This window comes from Carassius carassius, chromosome 14 (assembly GCF_963082965.1).
Source record: "Carassius carassius chromosome 14, fCarCar2.1, whole genome shotgun sequence".
NCBI lineage: Eukaryota > Metazoa > Chordata > Actinopteri > Cypriniformes > Cyprinidae > Carassius > Carassius carassius.
In genome coordinates this window covers 14,674,244-14,689,320 of record NC_081768.1, presented here as the reverse complement: position 1 = coordinate 14,689,320, position 15,077 = coordinate 14,674,244, and the positions used below count along the sequence as shown (strand labels likewise).

Sequence of the window (15,077 nt, the reverse complement as noted above, 5' to 3'; positions counted from 1 at the left end):
AAATGTTTTAACAATTTATTTATAACTAACGTAGACTAGACCACTTGGAAGTTGGAATAAAGAAATAAAATCGGTCCTCTGTCACATCTTAACATCTCAGCATTCGAAATATGCATAGGCTCATCTAGCCTATAAATAGACCAACGCACCAATAAAAACGAGTGCTTTTTAAACAAATTAAATTAAGATAAATTTTAAATTAAGATGGGTATTTGGTAATAACGAAATTAAGATAAAGGCTCCGCCTGATTTGCTTACTAGCAGCTGACATTTAATAAAAGAATAATGTCAGGAGTCATACGACAGAATCCAGTAGCGAGTAGTAATAAGGTTTAATGAAACAGTCAGTAGATCAAAACAGAATTGCTGGCAGACAACGGGCACCAAGCAGGTCCTAGGAAACACGACAGCTGCAGTGTAGACTCCAAGCAGGGCAGACCAGAAATGTGATGTGCGGCGACGATCCTCAAACATAGGCAGACTACAGTTCAAGCAGACATATAAGCTGGATCTCAGAGCAAACCATGAGCGGGACCAGAACTACACAGAACAGAGATCAGAACAGAGACAGCAAACCAAACGATCTGACACTGAACCTGACTGACACAGCCCTACATATAGGGCTAATAAACGAGACACACCTGCGACTGATCTGATTGCTCGTCAGCGCAGCTGGCGCTGATAGGCAATCAGATCAGTGCAGTACACACAAAATGAGCAAGCAAACCTGCGAGGGGACCGCGACTTTAGATGCCAGACTAGAAAAAATTGGTGGCTGGTACCCTAAACTACACTCAAATGGAGAAAGGCCCGTGGACGACACTGGTAATGAGTTATGCGCATACTCAACCAATGAGATAAGATGACTCCAAGAGGACGGTTTCTGTGATGCTAAACATCGCAACCCTCGTTCCAAATCTTGGTTGGCCCGCTTCGTCTGACCGTTACTCTGGGGATGAAACCCAGAAGAAAGACTGACATTCGCCCCCAGCAATCGACAAAACTCTCTCCAAAATTTGGATATAAACTGGGGACCCCTGTCAGAGACCACGTCTGTCGGGAGGCCATGGATACGAAACACATGTTCTATGACAGCAACTGCTGTCTCTCTGGCTGATGGTAATTTGGGCAGAGGGATAAAATGCGCAGCCTTCGAGAACCTGTCCACCACAGTTAAAACCACTGTGTTACCCTGTGAGACAGGGAGACCTGCAACGAAATCTAGCGCAATATGTGACCAGGGTCTCGATCCTCGAAGGAACTGACAACGGTTGAAGGAGCCCAGCAGGAAGGTGAGTGGAAGACTTACAACTGGCACAGACCGAGCAGGCCAATACAAAACGATGAGTGTCACGAGCCATAGTTTGCCACCAGAACCGTTGTTTAATGAGAAAAATGGCACGATTGACTCCTGGATGACACGCCAGCTTGGAACAATGACCCCACCGAATGACGTTGGACCTCAATTTCTCTGGCACAAATAAACGACCCGGTGGACATCCGGGCGGAGGCACTACCCCATCTAAGGCCATGCGGACCTTCGACTTGATCTTCCAGGTCAACATTGAAACCACACAATTATGTGGAACGATGGACTGGGGAGAAACCAGGCGTTCAGATTGGTCAAAATGCATCAGGTTTGATGTTCTTGAAACCTGGACGATAGTAAATGGAAAAATCAAACCGACCGAAAAAAAGTGCCCACCGAGCCTGCCTAGAGTTAAGTCGTTTGGAGGACCTGATGTATTCAAGGTTCTTGTGGTCGGTCCAAACAATGAAAGGTACCCCCGAACCCTCCAACCAATGACGCCACTCCTCCAAAGGCTTACTTGACTGCCAACAACTCTCTATTATCAATGTCGTAATTACGTTCAGCGGAAGACAAACGATGAGAATAATAAGCGAATGAACCTTGCCATCCACAGAGGAGCGCTGGGAGAGAACCGCACCTACCCCCACCTCTGACGCGTCGACCTCCACCACAAGCTGACAAGAGGAATCAGGAGCAACAAGAATGGGGGCTGAAACAAAGCAGTTCTTGAGTTTAGAGGATGCAACATCAGCTGCACTAGACCAGTGGTTCCCAACCTTTTTCCTTGGGGCCCCCCCATGTACATATTTAACAATCCGTGACCCCCCCCCCCCATATATAAAAAATTAAATCGCATCCAAAATAAAAGTTTGTGTTTGCATAATATATGTGTGTGTACGGTGTATAATTATTTTGTATATATAAATACACACATATGCATGTATATATTTAATATTTTTATTTATATATAAATTATTTATATTTATATATAATATAAATTATGTATAAATGTATATACATGCAAAAAATTTTAAATGAATACATGCAAATGCTTGTATTTATATACAAAATGATTAAAACGGTTCACACACATATATTATGCATTAATTTTGCGATTATTTTTTTCCCAGCACTAATATATATATATATATATATATATATTAGTGCTGGGAAAAAAAATAAAATCGCAAAATTAAAGGGGTGGAACGGTTCACAAAATTCACGGTTCGGTTCGATACGATACACTTGTGTCACGGTACGGTTCAGTACGTTTTTGATACAGCAAAAAGAAAGAAATGCCAGAGAAATTTCCCTGATTTCTTTTTTTTATATTAAAACTAACATAATAAAGTGTGATATTTTTTACTTTGAGTAGTTCTGGAGCTATAATTGATTCTTCTTATGAGCATATAAAACAAAACAGCTTCCTGGAGAAAATTTAATATTGTAGTAGTTATAAACCAAGGATTATTTTATTTCAGATTAACATTTGAGGGCAGCAATTGTATTCATAATGTCAAAATAAAACCCACGTAATGTTACTTGAAGGCATTATAGCCTACTATTCCTGACAAACTTTCATGGTTGCAGTTAGTGTTACTACAGTAAATCCATGGTGAATGTTGCAGATCTGGACACTGGCTAGTTCATTCACGGCACAATGTTTCTTCCTGGTTTCCACGCGCTGTTTGATCCGTTAATAACGGAGAAATGTGAATGTTTCTCTCTAGATCTCGCAGCGATGTTATTACTTCTGTGACAAATTCAAATGCTTTCTTTACTGGATCTCTTATTAGCGCTGTGTAGTAACAGCGTCGCATGATAACGATCGGCTCACGCTGCACTGGTCCAAACTGATAAACGGTCCGTCAACCTCACAATAACGAGCAGTTTCGTTCCGCTTGGATTATGTTTGCCATTTGATGTTGGGCACTGTTGTGGTCGCGCCGGCATCTCTTACATTATGAGCGCGCTTGCCACGCGCAACGTGCCTACATTTGAAATAACGAAATTGTAATTGAAATCGGCATTATTAGCATATGATTTTTTTTAAAACTTTGATATTTTTATATAAAATTATTAGTAGAACATTTTATGCATCTTTATTCACCTCAAAGCATATCCACTCCCGCGCCCCCCCTGTGAACTCTGGTGCACCCCTGAGGGGGGCGCGGACCCCAGGTTGGGAACCAATGCACTAGACCACCTGAAAGTCATCATGGTGGAGGTCAAGGCTGTCAGAGGCACGGCTAGTTGGCTATAGTTGCGAAAAAACGCTGGTAAAAATTGGCAAAGCCCAGAAACCTCTGCAGGGCCTTGTGGGAATCTGGAGTTGGCCAATTAACCACTTCCTGAATCTTGTCGGGATCCATGCGCACCCCCTCAGACGACACGATATATCCTAAAAAAGGAACAGACGGAGCATGAAAAGCGCATTTCTCCACCTTGACAAAAAGCCCATTCTCCATGGCCATGGAGTGGAAAGAGAGTATAATCTGCCCTTAGGCGGAGACGTACCTGGCAATAAGGCTATAGCACAGTCATAAGGACGGTGCGGAGGAAGAGAAGCAGCTCGGGACTTACTGAACACTTCCTTCAGGTCGAGGTACTCCCCGGGCACGTTAGACAGATCCGCCTGCTCATCCTGCAACACAGAACAAGACACAGAAGAACACGCAGACACCAAACAAGATGCATGACAGTTCTCACTCCAAGACATGACAGAGTTCTGACGCCAGTTTATGTGAGGGTTGTGCAGTGTGAGCCAGGGGTGTCCTAACACCACAGGAGTCAATGCGGAGTCAATGAGGAGAAAGTGAATCTCCTCAACGTGGTTACCCGACGTGATCAGACTCACCGGTCCGGTGGAGTGGGTGACCGATGACAGGAGTTGTCCACACAGTGCGTTAACTGGGATTGGGTGAGTGACGGGAATTATAGGTACTCCCAGACGAAAGTGCCAGGTCACGGTCCATAAAACTCCCCTCAGCACCGGAGTCCACCAGAGCCTCACATCGATGATAAGAGGAGGCCCACTGCAGTCTTACTGGAAGGAGTGTCGCTTCACGAGAGGATTCATCCCAGGATATGCCACCCATCAGTAACCTCCGTTCTACTGACGGGTGTTGGCTTTTACCGGGCACTTAGACGCAAAGTGACCCCCATCTCTGCGGTATAGGCACAGTCCTTGCGCTCTTCTGCGCTCCTTCTCCTCCCGGGAGAGACGAGCTCTGCCCACCTGCATGGTTTCCGGATTGAACGAGTCACCAACCGCATCACCTGAAGGAAAGACCGGATGGACCTCCATGTCTGGAACTCGACCTCGCTGTACCAGAAGACTTCGACGTTGTAACCTTGTGTCTACTCTGATAGCTAGATCAATCAACCCATCCAAAGTTGCAGGTAACTCCAGGGTGTATATCTCATCTTGGATGCGGTCAGCCAACCCATGCAAAAACATGTCCCACTGCGCCTCGCTGTTCCACTTACACTCTGCAGCTAGTGTCCGGAATTCAATGGAATAGTCAGTAACCGATCTGTGGTCCTGACGTAAATCTGCCAACACTCGGGCTGCTTCCCTGCCTGCAACTGCCCGATCAAAAACTTTCTTGAGCTCGGTGCTGAAAGTCTGGAAAGACTCTAAACAGTCATGTCCCTGCTCCCAAACAGTGGTTCCCCACAGCTTCGCTCTTCCAGATAGTAGGGTAATAACAAAAGCCACTTTAGATTCCTCAGTGGGAAATGAGTGCTGTAGAGAAAAAAAAACAAAGAGCATTTTGTCAAAAATGATCGACATAGATGTGGCTCACCAGCATAGGCAGCAGGAGGAGGCAGACAGGGCTCCAGATTGTAGGCGGGATGATCCATGGTGGGAACAGCGGGTGGTAGATTAGGCGCAGTGGGCACGTGGGCAGGCTCGACTCTAAGATGTTGCAACTGCTTGGTTAATTCAGATACCTGTACCACCAAGGCCTGTATTGCTCGACCAGAAGCCATGATCTGTTCGTCTTGTCGATCAAATCGCGCATTATTATTGTGAAGGGCTTCTCTCAGTTCGTTTACACTCGCAGGATCCATAACGGGGTCAGATTGTTATGTTAGGAATCATACGACAGAATCCAGTAGCGAGTAGTAATAAGGTTTAATGAAACAGTCAGTAGACCAAAACAGAATTGCTGGCAGACAACGGGCACCAAGCAGGTCCTAGGAAACACGACAGCTGCAGTGTAGACTCAAAGCAGGGCAGACCAGAAATGTGATGTGCTGGGACGATCCTCAAACATAGGCAGACCACAGTTCAAGCAGACATATAAGCTGGATCTCAGAGCAAACCAAGAGCGGGACCAGAACTACACAGAACAGAGATCAGAACAGAGACAGCAAACCAAACGATCTGACACTGAACCTGACTGACACAGCCCTACATATAGGGCTAATAAACGAGACACACCTGCGACTGATCTGATTGCTCGTCAGCGCAGCTGGAGCTGATAGGCAATCAGATCAGTGCAGTACACACAAAATGAGCAAGCAAACATGCGAACCGTGACAAATAATGCCAACATTAGCGTATATACTCTATCCACATTATGCATTTAAGACTCAATGAATATTTAGTTATTTAAAAAACTTTTACACACAGAGATTAGGCTAAACCTACATGTTTTGTTGAGGAAAATGATTGAATCCACTGTAGATGGCTTCAGGGCGTTCCTGCGCTCACTGATGGTGCGTCATTATTCACTCATTATTCTCATTATAAACATGGTAAAAACTTTTCCACACCTCAGACTTTGCTTTAGTTGCTGGTGCAACCAAAACGTATTCGCCAGAGGCAAGCCTCCGTTACACCTACTCAGCATACATTTTCGCATCTTTCTCGCACTAATCGAAACACATCACATCACAACGCTCGTTTACCTCGCAAACCGGAGCGCAAGCCCATACCCGCGTAAGATGATATAAATTAAACCCGAACCCGTCGGGTCCCATCGGGTTCGGGCAAAGATCTTCAGCTCTAGTCCAGTGCTCCATGCGGCATATGTATGCAAATTAATTCTCTGCCAGCAGGAGGCGCTGTTGGAGTGGTAGAGATGGAGGTTTCCCCGGTAACCACTGTACACAAAGCAGCGCTCCGCTCCAAAAAAAACACTGCTTTATCAGACATTACGTGCAAGATTAAAGGGGTCATATGATGCTTTTTTAAAGATCATTATTTTGTGTATTTGGTGTAACAGAATATGTTGACATGCTTTAATGTTCAAAAAACACATTATTTTTCAAATACTATACATTATTGTAGGTCCTTTATGCTCCGCCTCTCTTAAACACGTCGTTTTCTACAAAGTCCCTCCTTCCGACAAGCGCAGTCTGCTCTGATTGGGCGACTGACCCAGTGCATTGTGATTGGCCGAACAAATCTCTGCATTTGAACAGTCAATATCAAATACCTAAACTAATAACAAAACATACTTACAGTAGCTGATTCAGAAGCGCCAGACTGTCGTAGCGAAGTCAGAATGACCTCCTCTCCTAGGTTCAAGAAACAGTCATCCATAAAATCTGTTAAAGTTCTGCTGTAAGTAATCTTAAAGATTCCTAAATGACTCTACTTTCTGAAGGCCTAATAAAGTGTTTTTGCCTAGATACACACAGCATCTTCCTGACATGACTGCTTCAACACTAACTGCGGTTACTGAAACCACGGCTTCTTTCTTTGCGTTAACATTTGGGTGGCATTACACAAATATTTCAACATAGTTACATAGACATGTGGGGCGTGTTCGAATTAGCCATTTTAGGGGGCATGGCAGAGTCTTAAATTTGATAAATAATATTTCTTTAGTCTTTGCAACTTTACAGATCTTCTTCATGCACCAAAAGCTTGTAACAATCCAATGAGAAAGGAAAAATTAAATGTATCATATGACCCTTTTAAATGAAAATGACATAAAATTTTCTGAAGACAGTCGGTTCCCTTCAGAAATACAAGCACATATAAAAACACATGCACTCAATGTATCCTGAGGCTACAGCATTTGGTCGTCTTGTCTGATGAACTCAACCAAGCGTTCTAACCACGACCTCGCCCCTCCCCACCCCCCAAACATTCAAATTCCCATAGGCGGGAATTATTTTAATGATATTCTAATGGGACGCTTTGTAACATGACAAAACCCAGAAAACAAAAGCTGTAGTCCAAACAAGCCGTTTGTTGTAGTTCTTGAAAAGGGATTTTTTTATAAACAAAATATCTCTCTTAGGAGTGGACTTTGAAATTTGTAAGTTTAAAGATCATTTTTATGCCCAAACATTCACACTGACTAAAATTCAAAAAGTGGAAAAGCATAATAGGACCCCTTTAAGAAGGCTGAAGGCATTAAAACAATCAGAACACATTACAGAATAGAATAGAATAGAATAGAATAGAATAGAATAGAATAGAATAGAATAGAATGCCAGCATTTTCACATCAGAAATATCACATCAAAATCAAACTCATAAACAATATTCATGATTCTATATAGGCCTATAACACATATTTAATCATGTATTTTATACGCAACAAACACTCTGATTGTTGTTGTTGTAATTTTCTTCAAATAGAGACTCATTTATTGAGACCAGAGAGGAAGAAGAACATGGCAGCAAGGTTCTGTCCGGTTGCTGTGGGTACACTGGAAAAATAATGGTACAACACTCTTGGACATTTCTGGGATGGATGATTCTGTTTTTGATGTTTCCTGGAACTAACAATGTACTTTTCTAAACAGATGAACTCCTTGTACAGAGAAGAATACAGCCCACCTTTAAAGACTCCACTATGCCACAATCACTTCATCTTTATGATAAGGAACATCACACACACACACACACACACACACACACAAATATATATATATATATATATATATATATATATATTGAGCATGAGCAGCACAGCTTCCAAACATTTCACTTGTTCACAGTTCTGTAACTACTTCTATACAGGATAATGTATTTAGGGAACGTCTAAAATCATGACAGTATTTTGGAAAGTTGACAGCCTATCTTAAACTACCATATCCCTCTGCTTTTACTGGTTGTCAGGTTAAAAATAATTTAGGTACTGTAGTACTTTGTTCCTACATCTCTACTTTTCAGTTGTAGGAACTTTTAGTTTGTGTGTGAACGGTTTTAGAAGAAAATAAAATGACCGAAATCTGACACTGCCTAACACTTTCCCAACACATGCTCTGCTTCAGTCCATCTCCTCACTGACTCATGAGGACCATGTGTTTACTTCAACTATTATTACCTTTAACTAAAAACTAAGAAAGTGAATTATTAATTATTTTTATTTTAGATGTGATTATCAAACCAAAACCAGTAAGATCAGTTTACACTGACTGTTGGTATTTTTGTTATTCCTATTGCAACACATTTACCTGATCAGATCACGAACCTTCACCCTCCACACAAAAAAAGCCACGGTTAAAAATAATTTCCACCTAAACACCAGCGTTATTGTTACTAAAACAAAGCAGTACACTTTTTAGGAAACTTGGTGTCAGTCACCCACTGTCATGAAAAAGAAACAAAATGACAAAGTTTCATACTAAGTGAAGAAGACCTCATATTTACTATGAGGTAGCAGCAATAACTGCAGTGTCTATGGTATTTAGGAAGAAACTGTTGTTACCATGGTAATTTTTTATACGGGGAGATGTTTTAACGCAATGAAGTGCGCGTTGATAAAGACAATAAACGAACAGATAAACTAAAAGAGCAAGAAGATGCTGAATGGATGAAGGACTCTCACCCGCACGAGGTTGCTGACAGCCGCTTGCACTGCCGCCACTGGGCTGGTGAGATCTGGGATCGCTTTCCCATCAACTTCGCCCTCCTCGTGCATGATAACCAAGTGGGATATCTGCTGAGCCACCGGCTCCAGGATACTCTCTATCGTCTTGGTGTGGAAAACTGGCATCCTGAAATATCAATATCCTCAACTCAAGTGAGAAAAAGACACGAGTGCGCTCTGTCCTCTGCTTTCCCCGTTATTTCTTCCAAGGGCACCACGCTCCAAACGTCTATTGCCAAGTCTATTCCACTCATGCAGAGAAATCCCTAAACGCCTCTTCAACGACCGACGCCTTCTTGTGGATAACCAAAGCACGGCGCCGGTGAGCGCGAGGCTTAAAGAGCCAGTGCTCGTCAACCAATCAGCGCCGAGGTTTCACGCCAGGCGGAGCATCTGATTGGTGCGCGCTGACGCTGTCTCGATTCTCCTCCGCCCCTCCCTACCTGTGATAAGAGCTTCCATGGCTACGTCATGCAGGCAGTGGCCAAAAAGGGAATGCGTCAGGCTGGAATGACAAAGTGAGGATTCCGTGGATTGCATTTGACTTAATGATCGGTAATGATGTTAGTGAAATGGCAACAAGTAAATGATACTCAATGACAGACCATACAAGCATGTCTATACTTAGACTGCAGTGTACATACTGAGTTGATGTCTTCACGTGATCATTTCTGCATTGACTGAATGAAATGTATAGGTGGACAATTAATTAGTTTTAGAAGATAATGCTCATGAACAACACAGATGTTCACTTGCCTGATAAATGACATTCTGGTATAGTCTGAACGCATATTTTAAAATATAGGTTTAAATGAAACTATGTATTGAAACAACCGTCCAAAAGTTTCTCTTATACTGACCAAGACTGAATTTTTAAATAAAAATAAAATTTATTTTAAAATGTAATTTATTCCTGTGATGGCAAATCTGAAATTTCATTATTCCAGGTTTAGTGTCACATGATCCTTCAGAAATCATTCTAATATGCTGTTTTGCTCCTCAAGAAACATTGCTTAATATAGTCAATAATGAAAATAGTTTTGATGCTTAAAATTTTTTGGAAAATGTGAAATGTCATTTATTTTCAGGATAAAAAGTTCAAAAGAACAGCATTTGAAATATAAACCTTTTGTAACATTATGAATGTATTTACTGTCACTTTTCATAAAAGGAATGTGTCCATGCTGAATAGAAGCATTAGTTCTTAAATAAATAAATAAATAAATAAATTCACAAAACAATGTACTCATGCTTTAAAATGTGACCACTTGCAAATAGTTATATATATATATATATATATATATATATATATATATATGTGTGTGTGTGTGTGTGTGTGTGTGTGTGTGTGTGTGTGTGTGTGTGTGTGTGTGTGTGTGTGTGTGTGTGTGTGTGTGTGTATATATTTTATATATATATTAAAAAAAGAAAAAAAGTGTTGAGACACTGTAGAAGTTCTTAATTTGAAGCTAAGCACTGGACACTTAATATACTGACCTTGTTTGGATTAGCTTAATGCTTTAGACGATGTGTTTAGAGTCAAGAATAAACATTTGGTTAAAGGGTGACTGACTTCCCATTATGAAAAAGTCAGTTTGCTGGAAAAGAGACAGGTCTTCATTTAGACATCTGACGATTTGTTTAGGATCTCCAGGAAAATAATGTTTAAGCATAATAATTACACATAATTCACTGGTTAGGTCTTTAGGCAAGTAAGACTCCCTCGTGACTTTGTTTCAGGCACCATTCAGTGCTAAGGAAACACAAGGCAGCTGTAAGGCTACCAAATATGGTGAGATTTCAGATGGAGGAGCACAGAGAAGTGCCTTGCAACACTAATAAGGTAAACAGTTTATTATATAACTAGCAGCTGCCACTGAACCTCGTAAGTGCAGAGTCGCTTGGGGATGCTGCTTGCGTATCTAGGACGTCTGCAGTCTCTCAGTGTTCTCAAACTTGACAGGAGAACTCCAGCTTTTAAACTCTTTCAGACAGCAGAAGCTGTCAAGTTGTCAGTCAGTTCACACTTCTAACAACGTTATATAATAACTATTTAATTTTATATATATATTTTTTTTATATATAATGTTTAAATAATTTTTCCTCTTCAAGATCCTCAGTTTCTTTCTAGAGCGGCCTGATTAATATGTTTACATATAATCAGTTTGAAGTATTAATTGTCATCATTAGAATTATAAATGGTATTACTGCTATTGGTGTTGAAACTGTTTGTACTGAGATGGAACTGTCCAGAATTAGTCCCATTATGAGTAATGCTGTGCTCAGCAATTTCATGTCATCCAGCCCTACTGCTGACCAGCCCATATTTGTTGCATTTGCCCCACTGGCTGTGATCGCATTGTTTTCTCTCTCACACACAAACACACTCGCTTACTCTCACACTTTTAAACATGCAAATAAACAAATACTTGTATTAAACTTAATAATAATAATTAAATTTAATCAATATAAAAGCGCAATATGCTTTTTGGATGTTTTTCAATTATATAACTGCTGGATAATGTGATCATCAGGATTTATACAAACTTGTTTCATGCTATCAATCACTGAATCAAAATGCATTTAACTCAAATTCTTGTGTTGATCATATAATTTGTAATGAAAAATGTTGAGTTTAGAAAGGAATTTAAAAAAAAAACTTTTTAGGCTATTAGTGGTCTCTAATGTTTGGATTCCCCTTTATTTTTATATTTATTCACTGCATCCACAATACTAATGCCATTAAAAGACAGCACACCTTGAAGCAATAAACTAATGTTTTCACTCAGACTTGCTTATATATATAACTGCCAATGTGTGGCTGTGAATACCCTTTAATGAGAGGTTGGAACATGAAGAAGAGAGAACCAACTGCTCAACCAGATAACAAGATGACAACAGGATTCTCCATGAAGAGATTTCACTATATAATAAGATGATAATAAGATAAATGCCATCATTCCATCATTCTTGTAATGACGTAGCAGCGCCCTCCAATGTGCAATGAGAGTGATTACAGAACTCAAAAACACATCTGCCATACAGCACATGCTACTGTATATAAACATCCCTTTGAGTGAAACCAGGATTTTAATATTGGGAAGTATATCAATATATTTTTAGGCAATTGACTAGCAAAAAAAAAACATCGTAATAAAAATCTGCATAACTATACACAAATGTACTAGACAGTATAACCTACTAAGGAAACAGTTGAAAGCATACAGTGGCATGAAAAAACACATAAATGTAATTTTGTTTAATATATAATGGATGTATGTACAGTTGATGTTTAAATATATAGCTAACCTTAACTGTTTGCTATAGCGAAGGACATGCAGGAGATGTCAATATAGGTTACAGGAAACAATGAGTTTACTATATATATAGGTTACTATATATATACATACAGTACAGTACAGACCAAAAGTTTGGACACACCTTCTCATTAAAAGAGTTTTCTTTATTTTCATGACTATGAAAATTGTAGAGTCACACTGAAGGCATCAAGGGCTATTTGACCAAGAAGGAGAGTGATGGGGTGTTGCGCCAGATGACCTGGCCTCCACAGTCACCGGACCTGAACCCAATCGAGATGGTTTAGGGGTGAGCTGGACCGCAGACTGAAGGCAAAAGGGCCAACAAGTGCTAAGCATCTCTCGGGGAACTCCTTCAAGACTGTTGGAAGACCATTTCAGGTGACTACCTCTTGAAGCTCATCAAGAGAATGCCAAGAGTGTGCAAAGCAGTAATCAAAGCAAAAGGTGGCTACTTTGAAGAACCTACAATATGACATATTTTTCTTATGTATATAATTCCATATTTCATATAATTCCACATGTGTTAATTCATAGTTTTGATGCCTTCAGTGTGAATCTACAATTTTCATAGTCATGAAAATAAAGAAAACTCTTATATATATATATATATATATATGTATATATATATATATATGTATATGTATATATATATATATATATATATATATATATATATATATATATATATATATATATATATATATATATATATACTGCTCATGGTCATTGGTGTGAGTTAGTGGTGAGATGCTTTTCAGATGCTGAGAACTTACCTGAGAAGAACCACATGCTGTTGTGTACAAGAAGTTGATATCAGAGAAATGTTCTTAATTGCAAAAGTTGGCCTCAAAATCAAAATAAAACATGGTAACGTGGGAGGAAAGGTGGAAGTAGTGAATCACTAAAGACTATATGTAGGCATAATATCCTTCCTCTTACCAAGAACAGAACAGAATTTGCTTATGAAGGAAAAAGCTCTTGACCTAAAAAGGAAAGAGTTTGGTTTACTGACAAATGACAAGCAATGAAAAATATATATACAGTACAGACCAAAAGTTTGGACACACTTTCTCATTCAAAGAGTTTTCTTTATTTTTATGACTATGAAAATTGTAGATTCACACTGAAGGCATCAAATATATATATGTATATGTATATATATATATATATATACAGTACAGACCAAAAGTTTGGACACACCAAACAAATAAAGTTTTCTTTATTTTAGAACACATATTATTTTCATTTGTCAAGTATCCGTATGTTTGAGCTTGTTGTGATAGGAACAACTTTTAAGTCTGGGAGTGTGTGATCCTCAGTCATTTAGTATATGATGGCCAGTTTTTCCTTTGTGACTATTACAAAGTGAGTAAGTATATGATAAGGCTTATATACTTACAGTATATTTCTCAGAATAGGTTTATTTTAACAGTCAATTTCTGTATATACTCATGCTGTAGTCTTGGCTATAAAAAGGACATTTCCATCATTACTGACCAGGAAAAAGGAACATGCTGACCTTTTGTGACCACATGTCCTAATTTTGCCATACAATATTTTATTACAATTAGTTTAATGGGACAAGAATGTTTAAAATTATAGTTTCCAAATTTCTTTCTTTTGTAGAAGACAAAATAAGATATTACGAAGAATGTTCTTATTATAGTGAAACAGCATCGTTGCCCATTGACTTCCATTGTATGGACCAAAAATAAATAAATAAATAATAATAATAATTTCTCAAAAATTATTATTTTGTGTTCCATGTTTGGAGGAGGATGAGTAATTGATGATAAAAAATGTATTTTTAGTTGAACTATCCCTTTAAGGATGCAGATGTGCAAAAACTGCTAGACCATGCTTACATTTGAATAATTAAAAAAAAATATTGCACTTCATTGAGACTAATAGATGAAAGAATAGATGAATAATAGGTGAATTGGTTAATAAATGCTTAAAAAGAATGAAAAATGATATGAGTGAGAATTCATCCATTGGTTGTAATTTAAAGAAATATTTATGATGATGAAAAATGAATGAATGAAATTAAAACTTGAAAAGATTTAAAGCAAGTTTAATGTCAAATAAAATGGTGTTGTTATACAATGGTGTATCATAAAAATGGAAAAAGTAGAATTTTGTATGAATTACTGTTTTACAATCAGAGCTATGTATGTAAAAAATAAATAAATACATCTGTCATATATACGTTATTGAAATAAATTAAATATTAAATGTGTAAACTTTTTGTGTATAATAAAAAGTAACAATAAAAAATAATTTATAAAACAACCAATTAATATAACATTCTGGAACACTACTCCTTCTATATATATATAGTTACTGCAACAGACTGGACCAATGTCAATGTCATCAATATAAAGCATCTTAGATCAACTTCTTTAGAAAGGTATAAAAAGACAAAATACATTATTTACAGTTCTCAAAAGCTGAACATAGGGCCTCATTTCATGTACCTAAACACTGGTATCATTACTCAGTAAATCAGGAACATGTAATTATAACACTGTCAAAGATGTTTCCTATTGATTACAGTAGCTGCCATTTTTAATCTTAATGGTATAAATAATTGGCATGTATT

At 38.9% G+C, this 15,077-nt stretch overlaps 1 protein-coding gene across 4 annotated transcripts in view; it reads right to left on the bottom strand.

The window, feature by feature from the left end:
• vcla (vinculin a) overlaps positions 1-9,472 on the bottom strand; it is a 42,688-nt gene extending 33,216 nt beyond the window's left edge. For 2 of the 4 annotated variants that reach the window (XM_059566259.1, XM_059566260.1), the window contains exon 1: positions 9,114-9,472. In XM_059566259.1, the coding sequence (XP_059422242.1) occupies positions 9,114-9,281 (168 nt within the window). In that variant the 5' untranslated portion in view covers positions 9,282-9,472. The remainder of the gene's footprint in view (positions 1-9,113) is intronic. The other 2 variants (XM_059566261.1, XM_059566262.1) reach the window with 1 other exon arrangement.
• Between the last annotated feature and the right edge of the window lie 5,605 nt (positions 9,473-15,077).